A 17818-nucleotide genomic window follows, 5' to 3' on the forward strand; every position below is an offset into this window, starting at 1 on the left:
GTTATGCTGGGGTTTGTCAGTTGTATCGTGTGTCTGTGGTTCCCCGGGGTTAGTGTCTGGTTTGAACTGTGTGGCTCGTTCACCTCCTGACCAGGCAGATTTTCTCCTGGTAAGTTGTCAATGTTGGGGGGAGTGCGGGCCACTCTGGGGCTGTTCCTTCCCCCCTTAGTTAATTTTTTCAGTGTCCTGAAGGCCGTTGCAAATTTGTCGAGGTTGCCTTGCACTAATATTGTTCCGGTATTGTACGCGTTGACCGTCGTAGTTGAACTGTCTCCTGGTGTGTTAATTTTCATTATGGACCCATTTGCGGTATTTTCTAGCTTAACATTGGTATAGTGTGATTTTATTGCTGTGATCCAAGCCACTGGCTGATCTGAGTAGAAAATGAGGTTACTTTTTGTCCCATTGTTGTAACAGTCAGCAAAAAGTGTTTCTGGTTTTTCTCTCATCTGCTCATGCTTGATCGCTTTTATAGCTTTTTTTGCGGTGTTGGGGGGAATCTGGAAGCGGGGCTGTTGTGGATCTTCTGATTCGCTCATTTTTGGTAAAGTATTGTTGAACTTAGAATAAGCTTTTCTGGGGCCCCGGGTTTGGTGTTTCCCTCTCCCTGTTCGCGAACTTTCTCGGTCCCCCTCTCCGACCCCGTGGTCCCTGGGCCTCGGCTTCTGGGTTCACCCTTCTCAGGTCTGGGTCTGTGAGCCGCTGTTTCCCGGTGCCTTCGGGCTGTTCCCCTCCCCCTCAGAGGTCTCTGTGCCTCTGTCTCGGCCTGGCTTCTCGGGCCTTTCCCTGGCTTCAGTCTCCCTCCCTGGGCCCTGTACTCACAGTCTTGGTTTGCTTCTGGAAGCCTTCTGGTTGCTCCCCTTCTCCTCAGAGGTCTCTGGGCCTGGCTCCTCGGGCCTTTCCCGGGCTTTCTAGCCCAGCCGCCGCTCGGGCTGTGCCTCATTCGCCGTTCGGGTGCTGGACTGCGGTCGTCGCTCGGGTGCTGGACTGCGGCCGTCGCCCGGGTGCTGGACTGCGGTCGTCGCTCGGGTGCTGGACTGCGGCCGCCGATCGGGCCGTGTCTCGTTCGCCGCTCGGGCTCCCCGAGTCACCTCGTTCCGGCTGCCGCTGCGTCTCCGTGCGGCCTCCCCGATTCGCCTCGTTTCCCGAAGCGGCCTCCCCGAGTCTCCTCGCTCCGGCTGCGTCTCCGTGCGGCCTTCGCGCCTCGGTTCCCGATGCGGCCGAGTCACCTCGCTTCTGCTGCTGCTGTGGCCCCGTGCGGCCGCTGTTCTTTGGTTTGTATATTTTTTTTTTCCCTTATTTCTTTTTTTTCTTTGGCTTTTTTTTTCTAATTTCCTCTGTTTTTTTTTTCCTTTGGTGGTCTCTTTGGTGGTCTTTTCCTTCCTTACTTAATCTAGACTAAACTAAACTTAAACTTAACTAAACAAACTAAATTAACTTAACTAGAACTAAATTTAACTTTAAAACCTTTTTAAACTTGAAATTAACCTTTTTTTCCCCCACTTTAAACACTAAAAACACTAAAAATTCAGCAGCCCATCTTCAGTGTGTGTATTCACTCTGTCTGGCTGTCTGGCTCTCTCTTCCCCCCAGTCGCTCTCTCTCTTCCCCCAGTCGCTCTCTCTCTTCCCCCCAGTCGCTCTCTCTCTTCCCCCCCAGTCGCCCTCTCTCTTCCCCCCCAGTCGCTCTCTCTCTTCCCCCCCAGTCGCTCTCTCTCTTCCACCCCAGTCGCTCTCTCTCTTCCCCCCAGTCGCTCTCTCTCTTCCCCCCCAGTCGCTCTCTCTCTTCGCCCCCAGTCGCTCTCTCTCCCCCCCAGTCGCTCTCTCTCTTCCCCCCCAGTCACTCTCTCTCTTCCCCCCAGTCGCTCTCTCTCTTCCCCCCCAGTCGCTCTCACTCTTCCCCCCCAGTCGCTCTCTCTCTTCCCCCCGTCGCTCTCTCTCTTCCCCCCAGTCGCTCTCTCTCTTCCCCCCAGTCGCTCTCTCTCTTCCCCCCAGTCGCTCTCTCTCTTCCCCCCAGTCGCCCTCTCTCTTCCTCCCGTCGCTCTCTCTCATCCCCCCAGTCGCTCTCTCTCTTCCCCCCAGTCGCTCTCTCTCTTCCCCCCAGTCGCTCTCTCTCTCTCTTCCAACAACAACATGCCCTCAAAAAACCCTCGGCACCGCCGGGCACCCCCAGCTAGTATATATATATATTTTAATAAATCTTTGTAAATGTGTATATTTATATGAACTTCAACCCTACTTTTTGTGAATCCGATAACCTTACACTTTTACAATTCTGCCCTAATAGTTTTACGGGGTTTTTTTTCAATCGTTTTTTTTCTTCTCCCCTCTTCTGAAGCGAGAGGGCCACCCTGGGGCAAAAAAAGACAGGACGGGAACGGTGGGCTATCTAACCGGGGGCATCCATTCATCAAATGCGAGCTGGCAGGGGGTAATCCGGCCACGGAGGCTATGGCTGCACAGCTCCATCCATGGGAATTTCACATTTCAGACTGGCCGACACTTGAGCACTGTCCCCGTGCATACTGTTATCTGAATGAAACTTAGGATGAATTTCTGTCTCCCGGTGCGTACACGGCGTTGAAGTATTGAAGCGAACTCTAACCCGTTAATCTTCTGCCTCAATTGTATTGGTGATGCTTGTGTAACATTAAGGTAGTGTTCTTGCCTAATTATTCTTAAAATAACAATTGGAAAATTAATAATCGTAATTCGTGCTTTTTTTTGGGAGGGTTATTAAACCACCACAGTTTTTCTTCCCATACACGTCAGTTTCTGCGGTGGGATGATTACTGACTGCTCTTAGCAGCACTTTGCGCGGCTGCAGGTCAGACGTGAGCTGGTCGTCCCCTGCAGAGAAAGCGTCAAAATGCCAGCTATTCACATCTGGATGTTCTTGAATTTCGTGACAATACTTTTACATGTCGGTGAGTCGCTGTCTTCTTCTGATCACACTTTAATTCTAGATGTATTAAGGCTTTAACGGGTACCAATATTTGGTTGGACCGCCTGTTTCCTTATGCAGAACTGATACATAATGAATTAACCTGTTTTATTTTACTGTGCTGGGTTACCTTGTGTTGAATCCAGTTATCTTTAGGCCAACTTGATAGAACCATACAGCACCGAAGGAGGCCATTTGGCCCATCGTTCCAGTGCTCAGATCTCTTGTCTGACACTCTGCACAATTTTAGTTGATGTCTGGCCACTCTTCCCTGCCGTGTAACCAGATTAAGTTCTGCTCTTATCCAATGGATGAAGTGGATGTTGGTAAGAAGGGGTGCTCGACACTGCCCCAGTCCTGGCTGCCACCCCATAATATTGTGTACTGCCAACTCGTAATGATTTCCAGTTTAGCATCTATTCAGAAAAGAGCATCACCACAGAATTTGTTTTTTAAAGGCGGGAGAGCATTTGGTAAAGTTCATCACTGTAGGAATTTAACATAAATAAGGAAAACCCATTCAAGTAGAGTTCACCATGTTCTTTCTATTCTTCTTAATGGGCTGGGGAAGGCGGGGGTGGGGACAGAGTCTGAGTAAATGTCCTGCATGGATTTTGTAACAGAGGAAAAAAATACATGGCGGACAAACAATTTGGGAGGGGATGCATTTGTTTACTACTTGAATCATTTACAGGGTCAGTATGCTGAAGTTGTTTGCTTTTACTTTTTCACTTACACAGAAACAAGCAGTGGTTGGCTAACACAAACTAAAATTAAAAGTATGCTGATAAGTGAGTTTATTCTAAAAAGCCTGAAGCCCAGGCAGAGAAACAACACCACAACATTAGGCCTTAAATTGCTGAAAACCTGTGTTATAGTAATAAGAACATAAGAAATAGGAGCAGGAGTAGGCAATTCGGCCCCTCGAGCCTGCTCCACCATTCAATAAGATCATGGCTGATCTTCGACCTCAACTCCACTTCCCTGCACTATCCCCATATCCCTTGATTCCCTTAATATTCAAAAATCTATCGATCTCTGTCTTGATTATACTCAACGAGTGAGCCTCCACAGCCTTCTGGGATAGAGAATTCCAAAGATTCACCATCCTCTGAGTGAAGAAATTTCTCCTCATCTCAGTCCTAAATGGCCGACCCCTTATTCTGAGACTGTGGCCCCTGGTTCTGGACTCCCCAGCCAGGAGAAACATCTTCCCTGCATCTACCCTGTCAAGCCCTGTAAGAATTGTGTATGTTTCAATGAGATCACCTCTCATTCTTCTAAACTCTAGAGAATATAGGCCTAGTCTACTCAATCTCTCCTAATAGGACAATCCCCCCCCCCCCCCATTCCAGGATCCAGTCTGGTGAACCTTTGTCGCACTCCCTCTATGGCAAGTATATCCTTCCTTAGGTAAGGAGACCAAAACTGTACACAGTACTCCAGGTGTGGTCTCACCAGGGCCCTATATATTTGCAGTAAGACGTCTTTACTCTTATACTCAAATCCTCTTCTAATAAAAGCCAACATACCATTTGCTTTCCTAATTGCTTGCTGTACCTGCATGTTAACTTTCAGTGATTCGTGTACAAGGACACCCAGGTCCCTCTGAACACCAACATTTCCCAATCTCTCACCATTTTAAAAATACTCTACTTTTCTATTTATTCAATTCCCTTCAGAAAATGACCACTAAGTCAGCTTCTGCCATCCTATCAGGCAGACCATTCCAGGTTATATATTGTACACATTAAACGTTCTCCTCCAAGCCAATGCCCTCAACTTCCATTAAAGATTAATATAATTAAAGGAACCCTGCTAAAATTTTGCCCTACAAATAAATGAACTACCGGACTCCTAAGCGATTATGTGATGCATAAAACATTGCAGATGCTGGGAATCTGAAATAAAAGCAGAAAATGCTGGAAATACTCAGCAGGTCAGGCAGCATCTGTAGAGAGAGTGAGAGAGAAACAGAGTCAATGTTTTAGGTCGATGACCATTCAAATATTTTACATATTATACCTTCTACTCGATAATTTGTAGTCTTTGCATTAGACACAAGTTATTCCATTAGTAAACGATTCATATTCAACACTTAGCCAACGTTTCCATACTTACACTTGACGAAATAGAAAGGTCAGATTTCCGAGTTAAACGATTAAAGATGACAGAAGTGAAATCTACCCCCCCCCCGCCCCTCCCGCCACCCCCCCCCACCCCCACAGTAGGAGAGGGAAAGGAGTAAATGGTGAAGCAGTGATTAGATGCTACCAAATGGAGAGCGAGGAGTTCCACTGTTTGGTAGTCTTCAGTAAGTTAGTATAATAATTAACGGCAATGATGCAGAGAGGAGGGAAAAGGTGTGGAAATCCGGTTTTAAGCGGAGGAACAATAAGATTTTTTTTTAAGGGTCAGGGAAGCAGTTGTCATAGCAAAATTGAAAAACGAGGAAGACTTTTACAAAAAAAATCAACTTTGTGAAAATGAAGCAGATCTGTAAAAATGACAAATTCCTCTAATGTTATGCAACCTAAAATTTCCAAATATAGACCGCTGTTTAGTCAGGTCTGTCCGACTATGTACTATGATTTCCAAAAGTTGCCTTGAGGAACTGGGAAAAGACCTAATGTAATGACACCACTGTTAATGAAAGCTTGCTAAATGGTGTATGGCTCAATGCTGTTTTTGGATTCGTTTGATTTCTTCGTAAGAGCATGGATATTTTGCAGAATAAGTGATCATTATTCCCCCAAAACGGTCCCTTTTTGACACATCAATGCTTCCTTCTCCAAAAACCACAAAAGTTGTCTCTTTAATCCATTTGCATTTAATGTCAGCTGTGGCTCAGTGGGTAGCACTCTTGCCTCGGAGTCAGAAGGTTGTGTGGTTCTAGTCTCACTCCAGAGACTGGAGCACATAAAGCTAGGCTGACACTCCAGTGTAGCACTGAGGGAGTGCTGCACTGTCGGAGGTGCCGTCTTCCAGATGAAACCTTAAAACCAAGGCCCCATCTGCCCTCTCAGGTGGACATAAAAGATCCCATGGCACTATTTCGAAGAAGAGCAGGCGAGTTTGTCCTGGGGCCAATATTTATCCCTCAACCAACATAACAAAACAAATGATCTGGCCATTATCACGTTGCTGTTTGTGGGAGCTTGCTGTGTGCAAATTAGCTGCCGCATTTCCCATGTTACCACAGTGACTGCACTTCATTGGCTGTAAAGCGCTTAGAGACGTCCGGTGGTCATGAACGGCGCTATAGAAATGCAAGTCTTTCTTTACTGCCCATTCCTATGGGTTTCCACGAATCTGTTACTCTTTAGGCGAATAGTTTCTGCCTGACCACCTCTTACACCTAACTTGTTAACTTCTAACCTGTACCCCTTGGGAAATAAATCCTTTCCCATAATGATCAATCTGTCTGGGATTAATTTATAATAATTCAATGGACAAGTTGTGCTACTTTATGCCCAGATACATAGATCCTATTTTTTCATTCTTGGGATGTAGGTGTCGCTGGCGAGGCCAGCATTTATTGCCCATCCCTAATTGCCCTTGAGAAGGTGGTGGTGAGCCCCCTTCTTGAACCGCTGCAGTCCATGTAGTAAAGGTGCTCCCACAGTGCTGTTAGGTAGGGAGTTCCAGGATTTTGACCCAGCGACAATGAAAGATCGGCGATATACTTCCAAGTCAGGATGGTCTGTGACTTGGAGGGGAACTTGGAGGTGGTGGTGTTCCCATGCGCCTGCTGCCCTTGTCCTTCTAGGTGGTAGCGGTCGCAGGTTTGGGAGGTGCTGCCGAAGAAGCCTTGACGAGTTGCTGCGGTGCATCTTGTAGATGGTACACACTGCAGCCACGGTGCGCCGGTGGTGGAGAGAGTGAATGTTTAAGGTGGTGGATATGCTGCCGATCAAGCCAACTGGTTTGTCCATGGTGGTATCCATATCTTCTGCGTTGTTGCAGCTGCACCCGTCCAGGCAATTGAAGAGCATTCCATCGCACTCCTAACTTGTGCCTTGTTGGCGGTGGAGAGGCTTTGGGGAGTCAGGAGGTGAGCACCTCGCCGCAGAATGCCCAGACTCTGACATGTTCTAGTAACCACAGAATTTATGTAGCTGGTCCAGTTGAGTTTCTGGACAATGGTGAACCCCTCCTACCTAACCACCCCCCCCACCTCCCTCACACCCCACACACCACCCCCCCCCCAACACCCCGGCCCCAGGATGTTGATGGCAGGAAATACAATGAAGGTAGTTCTAATAAAAAGACACGCAGGAGCATAATTCAGTGATATTAAAAGACATTTTAATTTGAGTTTCACCTTTCTAGACAGAACTAAGTACTGATCTGTAAATCTGTAGATAACTATTGACAGATTGTATTGTTCCATTTATACTCTAGGCAATGGGTTGATGAGTGGGATCAGAGTGTTCCAGACCCCAGATGCCATTAATGTAACAGAAGGAGGATCGGTACAGCTGAACTGCGCTTTTGAAGTGAATGGTTCTGTTGGACATGTTGTTTGGAGACGGGCCTCACAAAACATGGAAGTGTCGGATCGGAATCCTTTCTATCAGAGCCGGATAATAAAATCAGGGCCAAAATTATTTGCAGAAAAAATGGCCTTCCTTGAAATCGTCACTTTAGCGAAAATGGACTCAGACTTATACTACTGCGAGGTGGAAATTCCTGCATTTGGGAAAGGAAACGGGACAGGAACACAACTTTTAATAACTGACAGTGAGTAGAAAAGATCATAATTTATTGGAAGAATTTACCAATATTTTGGCATTGGTATGGCTGTACATGTGCTATGCTAAGAGATTACAGTTCAGTTTTGTGAATTGTGTCTGTGTCAACATCACTTTTAAAGCACACCGGGCACATTTGGTCTTTCAAGAAGAAAAGTAAATCAAATTGTAATGATATCTGACTGGTCGATAATTAACTTCCTGAAAGTGACACATATCCAACTTGAATTAGATTGAGCGTATCTAAGCTCATCCAAAATTCTACTACCCTTATCTCAACTCACACCATGTCCCGTTCACCCATCACCCCCTGTGCTCGCTGACCTACATTGGCTCCTGGTGGGGGCAATGCCTCAATTTTAAAATTCTCATCTTGCTGTCAAATTTCTCCATGGCCTTGCCCCAGTCTATCTCTATTGCCTCTTCCAGCCCTACAACTTTCCGAGAACTCTGTTTCTCCAATTCTGGCCTCTTGCACGTCCCTGATTTCTTTCACCCCACCGATGGTGGCCGTGCCTTCAGCTGACTAGGCCCTAAAGCTCTGGAACTCCCTCCCTAAACCTCTCTGCCTCTCCAACACAATCTCTCTTCCTGAAAGATCCTCCTTAAAACATACTTCTTTGACCAAGCTTTTGAGTCACTTGTCCTAATATCTCCTTCTTGGGCTCAGTATCAATTTTGTTTGATAATCGCTCAGGTGAAGCACCTTGGGGACATTTTACTATGTTAAAGGTGCTATATAAATGCAAGTTGTTGTTGGCGTGGTGCTTTAATGCAGTGAAGCACCAGTCCAAAGAGTGAAAGAAAGAAAGACTTACACTTCTATAGCACCTTTCATGACCACGGGGCATCGCAATGCGCTTTACAGCCAATTAAGTATTTTTGAAGTGTAGTCACTGTTGTAATGTGGGACACACGGCAGCCAATTTGCACACAGCAAGCTCCCTCAAACAGCAATGTGATAATGACCGGATAATGGCCCAGAAATTCGGGTCTCTACGGGTGAGTACGCACGGGGTACTCATGCATGGGCCTGATGGAAGTGCCGGTTTCTTGCATGCACTGCGCATGCGCGGGAAACCGGCACTTCCGTTCCTCTGAACGAAGGGGTTCAGAGGTCGAACGCGTGCGCGGGAGAGGATGCACGTGCGCTTTGAACTTACGTTGTTTTTACAGGTTTTTCCGTGAGGGTAAGTCTTTAGATTTTAGAAATAGCCGGAGCTGATGCTACCCCGAACACCAGCCGGTTGTATTAATAGAGACCTTTATGAGTGTTGATCATAAGGTATTGTTTCGAGGCTTCTTCTACCTCCATTTGCAAGTACGCCTGGGCTAGATCAATTTTGGTGAAGCGTTTACCTCCAGATAGCGAGGCGAAAATATCATCAATTCGTGGAAGCGGATATTGTACCGTGTGAAGGACTGAGTTCACTGTCACCTTAAAATCCCCACAGATGCGGACCTCCTTTGGTTCCCCAGGCGTATTACTCAATGACCTCTTCATTACAGGAACGATGGGTGTAGCCCACTCGCTCCAGTCTACTTTGGACAGTACTCCTGAACGTTCCAACCCTTCCAGCTCTGCTTCGACAGCTGGTCTGATCGCATAAGGCACTGGTCTGGCCTTAAGAAACTTTGGGCTTGTATTTTCCTCTATTTTAATCGTTGCTGTTATGCCTTTTAGTGTTCCGAGTCCCTCCTGGAACACTTCTTTTGCGTCAGTTAGCATTTTTGACAGTCGTCCAGGTGTGACGTCGTCATCCTTTTTGGCCTCAACCTTCAGTGCCTGTATGGAATGCCAATCTAATTGTATCTTCCGGATCCATTCACGTCCTAGCAGTGGTGGTCCTCCATCTGGCAATACATATATGTCCATTTTAGGTATTTCCTGGCCTTTCTATATCACTTTCACCCTTATTTTTCCTTTGGGGTAGACTTTTTGCCCCGTGTACGTCTTCAAGACAATCTCTGTAGCTTTCAAGGGTATATGTGAAAATAGCCGCTTGTAGTCCCTTTGGTTTATGACTGTTAGGGCTGATCCTGTGTCCAATTCCATTTTCACTTGGACTCCATCTATCTTGAGTGTAACCCAGATAGTCTGGTGATCCTCCATTTTGGTTACCTTATGTAGTTTCAGACAACCAAGCTCTTTGCTTCCGGAGTCTGTGTCACTTTTCTGTTCGTCTGAACTACTGTCCATCACCTTGTGTACCTTTTTGTACTTCTCCTGTGGAGATTTCTTGCTGTTGGTTTTCTTCCCAGACCTGCAGACTCTTGCTATGTGTCCTGCTTTTCCACACTGTCTGCACACTTGGTCCTTGAACCAACAATCCTTCTGGTCATGTGTTGTTCTGCCGCAGCGATAACACTTCCCTGTTCCATAGGACATTTCATTGGTGCCATATTCTTGCGGTCTCCATTGTATCTCTGCAGCGCCCCTTGCGGCTGCTTCGTGTGATACTGCCATACTGAAAGCCTTGTCCAGCGTAAGATCCTTTTCTGATAGAAGCCATTTCTGGGTTCCTTCACTTTGCAGCCCACACACAAACTTGTCCCTTAACGTATCTGCTAGTCCCGCTCCAAACTGGCAGTATTTTGATAGCTTGTGCAGTTCCGTTAAGTACTCAGCATTGCTTTCGTCTTTGTGTTGGTTCCTTTTATGGAACTTAAATCATTCTGCTATCAGCAGCGGTGTGGGGTTTAAGTGGTCCTGTAGGATTTCTACTATGCTTTCGAAATTCTTGTTCACAGGCTTCTCTGGGGTTATTAGGTTTCGCAGTAACCCACAAGTTTTTGCACCCATGGAATTTAACAAAACCAGTGCTTTCCTAGCATCTGGCACTTCATTCACCCTGCAGTACACCTCAATACGTTCCACATATGTCGCCCAATCTTTGACTTCATTGTCGAACGTAGAGGTACTGCCACTCTTCGGCATCCCTGGGTGTGATTTAACTGTCAAAAATGGCATCTCCCGTGCTTTCCCTTCTTCTCCGCTGGCACAAAATGGCGTCTTCCACGCTTTCCTTTCTTCCCGCGCTCGCCCTTCTTCTCCGCTGCGGCTTCTAAAAATGGCGTCTCCCGCGCTCTTCCTTCTTCTCCATGGCTCAATGGTGTCTCCCGCGCTCTCCCTTCTTCTCCCCATGGACACTGTTCAGCCCTTGAGCCCTGGCTGTGCTCTGCGCGTTTTTTTTTTTTTGTGCGCCTTTCCCATTTCCGCCGCTCGGTCCTAAATCCGGCTGCTGTTTTACCCTCTCTCTCTCCGTTTTGTTTTTCCTCGACGCCGCTCGGTTTTCAACCCCTGGCTGCGCCCTGTGCGCTTCACCCTCTATCTTACCCTGTCGACGCTGCTCGGCTTTTTCTCCGCCGTCGGTCAGCTCCAGCCTCCGCTGTCTGGGAAGGGTCTGCGCTGGACCTGTCGTCAGTCTGTTGCTGATCGTCATGGCTGGGGAACCAAGCCCGGCTCTCCACAGCCTCCCCTGCGATGTTCACTCTCTGCCGGACGACTGGGCGGTTGCTCGTTGTCGACACCCGTGCTTCTGGCCTCGACTTTCTTCCACCGCCCTCCCGGAGCGAATCCTCGAAGGGAAATGCAGAGTTGCAGGTAGATTCGAATCGACACTCGTCGCCACTGTTAGATCCGTGATTCTGAGAGTATGATGTTTTTCAATAACCACACGGATGCTGTAACTTAACAATCAACAGGTGTTTACTGGAGTAGGGTAGTCTCAAGACTGGGGGTACAGAGGCATGCTCAAGGCTTATATACACAGGTGTGGTCACTGCCGGTACTACAGTATACAGGAGCTGTAAAAGTAGTTCTCTCTTAAAGGTACATACACTACAGTCATGGCCCACAGAAGGTCCAACTGAGTTAATGGCCTGACTTAATGGCCTGGAGAAAGTCTAGTAGCTTTACTGGGTTAATGCTCCCAGGAATGTCTGATACCTTCATTGTGCTAAATCCAATTTAGTGTGTAATAGTTCCATATCGTTTGGGCCCAAGGGAAATCTAATAGTTTAATTGTGGGGGGGCAATATTAACCTAACCCATCCATTGGGCAACTGATGGGATCGGGCGCAACACTGGTTTTACAACCCGCCTGATTCTACACTCCTGTCAGTTACTAAACCTGAAATATTTGCATTGGGTGAGTGATACAGGAACCCTTAGTTTCATTAAGTTAATTCCTCGGAAGTGCTTAATGGTTTTTGGGGTTTTTTGTAGCCCCTGCAATGTTTTATAGTGTATTGTGCTAATCACACCAAGAATGATTCACATAACTTGACTTTATAGGAAACACTGCTATATATATATATAAAAATATTCATTCATGCGAAATGGGCGTTGCTGGCAAGGGCGGCATTTATTGACCATCCCTAACTGCCCTTGAGAAGGTGGTGGTGAGCCGCCTTCTTGAACCACTGCAGTCTATCATAGCGGTTTGGTACAACTGAGTGGCTTGCTCGGCTATTTCAGAGGGCAGTTAAGAATCAACCACATTGCTGTGGGTCTGGAGTCACCAATAGGCCAGACCGGGTAAGGATGGCAGATTTCCTTCCCTAAAGGACATTAGTGAACCAGATAGGTTTTACTCCAACAATCTGGTAGTTTCATGGTCACCATTACTGAACTGATATGATGTTGTGGCAATAACGGAAACGTGGCTTAAAAACGATGAGGACTGGGCACTTAATATTCAAGGGTACAAGGTGTTCAGAAAAGTTATGGAAGGAAAAAAGGGAGGAGGGGTGGCAGTGCTGATTAAGAAAGGCATTGTAGTGTTGGAAAGGGAGGATGTTCTTGAGGGAACAAGGACAGAATCTAATTGGTTAGAGTTGAGGATCAAAAAGGGTATGATCATGCTGTTGGGGGTATTCTATAGGCCTCCAAATAGTGAGAGGACCAAATCTGCAGGGAAATTGCAGAGATAGGCAAGAGCTATGGAGTGGTGATGTTGGGGGACTTTAATTACCCAAATATCGATTGGGATAATGCTAGGCTAAAGGGAAATGAGGGGGAGGAATTTCTGAAATGTGTTCAGGAGAATTTCCTTGACCAATATGTTCTTGGCCCAGCTAGGAAGGAGGCATTGCTGGATCTGGTGCTGGGGAATGAGGTGGGCCAGGTCGACCAAGTGTCTGAGGGAGAACACTTGGGTACGAGTGATCATTGTACCCAAAAGATTTAGATTAGCAATGGAGAGGAGCAAGGAACAATCTAGAGTGGAACTTCTAAACTGGAATAGGGCTAACTTCAATGGGATGCGAAAGGATCTAGCCAGGGTAAAATGGAACCAAAGACTGACAGGAAAAACTGTAACAGAAAAATGGGTGAACTTTAAGGAGGAGATGTTCCGAGTACAGGCTAGGTACATTCCAACAAGAGGGAAGGGTAAGGGAACCAAAGCAAGGATTCCTTGGATGACGAGGGAGATAGAGAAGATGATGAAACAAAAAAAGAGGGTGTATGATGCATGTCAGGTGAATTCTTCAAGGGAGAACCAGACCAAATACAATAAGTTGAGAGGGGAAGCGAAGATGAAAATAAGATTGGCAAAGAGAGAATATGAGAGTAGAATGGCGGTTAACATAAAAGGGAACCCAAAAATCTTCTACCAGCATGTAAATAGTAAGCAGGTAGTAAGAGGCGGGGTGGGGCCTATTAGAGACAAAGAAGGTGATATATGCTTAGAGGCACAGGGCAAGGCTAGAATACTCAATGAGTACTTTGTATCGGTGTTTACTAAGGAGGTGGATGCTGACAAAATATTGGTAGAATTGGAAAAGGTAATGGAAGGGGTGAAAATTGGTAGACAGGACGTACTGGAAAGGCTGAGTATGCTTAGAGTGGATAAGTCGCCTGGTCCAATGGCTTGCATTCCAGGTTGCTAAGGGAATTGGGGGAGGAGATAGCGGAAGGGCTTACATAATATTTCAATCTTCCCTAGATGCGGGGGAGGTGCCTGAGGATTGGGAAGTGGCAAATGTGACACCATTGTTCAAGAAAGGGTGTAAGGACAATCCTAGTAACAACAGGCCGGTTAATTTAACATCAGTGGTGGGTAAAGTTTTAGAAACAATAATCAAGGAAAAAATTAACGGGCACTTAATTAAGCTAATTAAGGAGAGCCAACATGGATTTGTAAAAGGCAGATCATGTTTGACTAGGGACACAGATTTAAGATTTTGGGCAAGAGATACAGGGGGATGTGCGGTAAAACTTTTTTACGCAGCGAGTGGTGAGGACCTGGAACTCGCTGCCAACGGAAGTGGTGGAAGCGGAGACACTCAATGTTTTCAAGGGGAGACTGGATAGGCACTTGAGGGAAATAAACTTGCAGGGCTGCAGGGATAGAGCGGGGGAATGGGACTGACTGGATTGCTCTACAGAGAGCTGGCACGGACTGCGATGGGCCGAATGGCCTCCTTCTGTGCCATTATGACTCTAGCTTTTGTTTATTTCAGATTTACTTAATTAACTGAAGGGATAAGCTGCCGTGGTGGGATTCGAACTCATGCCTTGAGCTGGACCATCAGTCCAGGCCTTGCTAGGATTGACTGGTCCAGTAACATAACCACTAAGCTACAGTTGCCATGAAAACGCACGTTCCCCATTGTGGTTAACGCAGGTGTTTCAGATTAGAAGGTGAATGGCTAAACAGTGAGTTGTGAAATAAGCCATCTTTGTTGTCTTGTCCCAGAGAAGGCAACTGCTTGTCCCCCACCGAGCGTTTCTACCGACGGTCGAGCACTTCCACTGACGCTGGGATTGCTGGGAGTGCTGGGGCTGTTCGCCGTTGTGATCCTGCTCCTGCTCTGTCGACTCTACCATCAAAGCAAAGGTAAGGTTTTTATGCAGATGTGACTACGGTGTTTCTGTTCGTTGTGAGGCATATCTGTGATTACAGATTTGTGGCAAACATGGCCATGATTATGAAAATGATGCCATTTCATTATATCTGTGTTTATGTAATGATCAATATAGCTGTTATTTACTCTGTTAAACGCCAAGAAACTAAAAAAAAAAATTGTAACGTTTTCTAATCTTATGATCTTTCCTTTTAATTTAGTGATCTCAAGGTTTAAAGGGTATGTAACAGAATAATGCATCATTAGTTATGTATCAATTAGCATTTAGAAGTTAGCAATGTGCAGTATATAATTGCATTTAACTTGCTCTTATCTTGTAGGTCACATATGGTTACACTACCAAGAAGAGATGAAATATACGGTAATTATCTGTGCACCTTTTTTAGATGTAGACAATCGCATTATTGAAAGTCGAACGCTGTGCTTTTTTCTGACTGATTGTCCACTTTGTGCTAGGCTGCACGTCACCTGAGCTTTCCAAGTGTCTGTACTCTAAATAGAATCATAGAAACAGAGAACATAGAAAAATAGGAGCAGGAGTAGGCCATTCGGCCCTTCGAGCCTGCTCCGCCATTCAATATGATCATGGCTGATCCTCTGCCTCCATACCATATTCCCGCTCTCTCCCCATACCCCTTGATGCCTTTTGTGTCTAGAAATCCTTCTATCTCCTTCTTAAATATATTCAGTGACTTGGCCTCCACAGCCTTCTGTGGTAGAGAATTCCACAGGTTCACCACCCTCTGAGTGAAGAAATTTCTCCTCATCTCAGTCCTAAATGTCCCACCCCGTATCCTGAGACTGCCACCCCTCGTTCTAGACCCCCCAGCCAGGGGAAACATCCTCCCTGCATCCAGTCTGTCTAGCCCTGTCAGAATTTTATATGTTTCAATGAGATCCCCTCTCATTCTTCTATACTCTAGTGAATATAGGCCTAGTCAACCCAATCTCTCCTCATACGACAGTCCTGCCATCCCAGGATTCAGTCTGGTGAACCTTCGCTGCACTCCCTCTATGACAAGTATATCCTTTCTTAGGTAAGGAGACCAAAACTGCACTCAGTACTCCAGGTGTGGTCTCACCAAGGCCCTGTATAACTATAAATAGTAAGACATCCTTGCTCCTGTACTCAAATCCTCTTGTAATGAAGGCCAACATACCATTTGCCTTCCTAACTGCTTGCTGCATCTGCATGTTTGCTTTCAGTGACTGGTGTACAAGGACACCCAGGTGCTAGACTGCACGTCATATGAGCTTTCCAAGTTTCTGTACAATAAACAGCTGTCTGTAATTGTGGGGAAACTGGCCATGCAGTTTATCATGAATAACCAGCACAGCACATAAATTGATCACCGAACAGTGGAGAGGAGTCGCCATTCTTCCCAGCGTGTGCACAGTTATATACTGTAGCAGGGCAGCCGGCTATGGCAACACAAGCAATGTGCCACTGTCGCCTTTAGCAAGCTCCGTAGACTCAAACCATGCAAAGACTTCACTGACGGATGAGCTCAGTGAGTCTAAGGTACCACCCAATCAGGTCGCCAGCAATGACTGAGTAAACAAACATAAGGGGGAAAGGCTAACACCTAAAACAAATGCATAGCAGAGTTAGGTTTTACCCTAAACCTTTTTTTTTAGCTTTATTCATTTTTGAAAGAGCCCCTATGGAGAAATCTAAGGAGATGCAGGAGATACTTCAGTTGACAGTTCATGCTAATATCGCCCAAATGCATTTCTCCAGCACCTTTGATTCCACTGTGGCTGTTGCCCGATCATCTGATAGCAAATAATGAACGTGCCGAAATTTCGCCATAACTGAATCCATCCTTTTCCATTTCTGACAGTTATATACCTTGGGTTTCAGTCCCATCAATCCTCCCAGCAGTCGCTTAGCGTGAAGCAGCTTGTGTGCAACCTTAGCATCCTGTTCAATCCCGAGTAAAATCCTCTTGCCCCCATCCTGTCAGTCACAAGGATGATATTTCCCCACTATGGAGAAAGTTAAACAGATGCAGGAGATACTTAAGTTGATAGTTCATGCTGGCTAATGCCCAACTGTGTCAGCTGTGGCTCAGTTGGTAGCACCCTTGCCTCTGAGTCAGAAGGTTGTGGGTTCAGAGTCCAACTCCAGGGAGTTGAACACAAAAATCTAGGCTGACACTCCAGCGCTGCACTGTCGGAGGTGCTGTCTTTCGGATGAGACGTTAAACCGAGGCCCCGTCTGCTCCCTCGGGTGGATGTAAAAGATCCCATGACACTATTTCGAAGATGAGCAGGGGAGTTATCCCCGGTGTCCTGGCCAATAGTTATCCCTCCATCAACATAACAAAAACAGATTATCCGGTCATTGTCACATTTCTGTTTGTGGGAGCTTGCTGTGCACAAATTGGCTGCTGTGTTTCCCACATTACAACAATGACTACACTCCAAAAGTACTTCATTGGCTGTAAAGTGCTTTGAGACGTCCGGTGGTCGTGAAAGGTGCTATATAAATGCAAGTCTTTCTTTCTTCAGAAAATCACCCGCTTGCATCCCTTTTTCTCTCTCTCACTCCCTCTGGCACTGAACCCTTAATCTAGACTTTCACTGCCTCATGAACAGATTCCTCTAACCATCTCTTGGCTAGCTTCTGCCACCCTTCGCAAACTCTAGTTGATCGACATCACTTCACTATGATACCTCTGTCACACAAAAGCCCCATATTATTTTATAGGAACATTAGTCGGCCATTACACCCCTGGAGCCTGTTCTGTCATTCAATTAGATCATAGCTCCATTTACCCGCCATTTACTCCATACACTCCTTAATACCCTTACCTAACAACGTTTTCCTACATTACAACAACGACTACACTTCAAAAGTACTTAATTGGCTGTAAAGCGCTTTGGGAGTCCTGAGGTTGTGAAAAGCACTATATAAATCAAATCAATCAAATCAAATCAAATCAACTTTTATTGTCATTGTGTGCACAAGTGCAGTACAACGAAATGTAGGCTTGCGGCTCCCGAGAGTGTACAATTTGGATTAGGACACTTAAACATTCAACATACATTTATACATTTGGCTTGCAGTATATTAGCATAAATATGACCATAATAAAGTGCATTGGCAGATGTGCAGGCTTTAGTGTTTATTTGTGGAGTTCAGTAGGATGACAGCCCTGGGAAAGAAGCTGTTCCTAAATCTGGTCGTACGGGTGCGAATGCATCTGTAGCGTCTTCCAGATGGTAGAAGGGTGAACAGACTG

At 46.1% G+C, this 17818-nt stretch overlaps 1 protein-coding gene across 1 annotated transcript; it reads left to right on the plus strand.

Moving 5' to 3' along the window:
- Window positions 1-2868: 2868 nt before the first annotated feature.
- LOC147096015 (uncharacterized) lies at window positions 2869-16512 on the plus strand. Its single transcript, XM_085973757.1, has 4 exons — window positions 2869-2926; window positions 7348-7686; window positions 14402-14542; window positions 16415-16512. The coding sequence occupies exons 1-4, from the start codon at window positions 2869-2871 to the stop codon at window positions 16510-16512; spliced, it is 636 nt and encodes a 211-aa protein (XP_085829883.1).
- The last annotated feature ends 1306 nt before the right edge of the window (window positions 16513-17818 follow it).

Source organism: Somniosus microcephalus, unplaced genomic scaffold, assembly GCF_052327205.1.
Source record: "Somniosus microcephalus isolate GS21.2 unplaced genomic scaffold, FLI_Smic_1.0 unresolved_chr1, whole genome shotgun sequence".
Taxonomy (NCBI): Eukaryota; Metazoa; Chordata; class Chondrichthyes; order Squaliformes; family Somniosidae; genus Somniosus; species Somniosus microcephalus.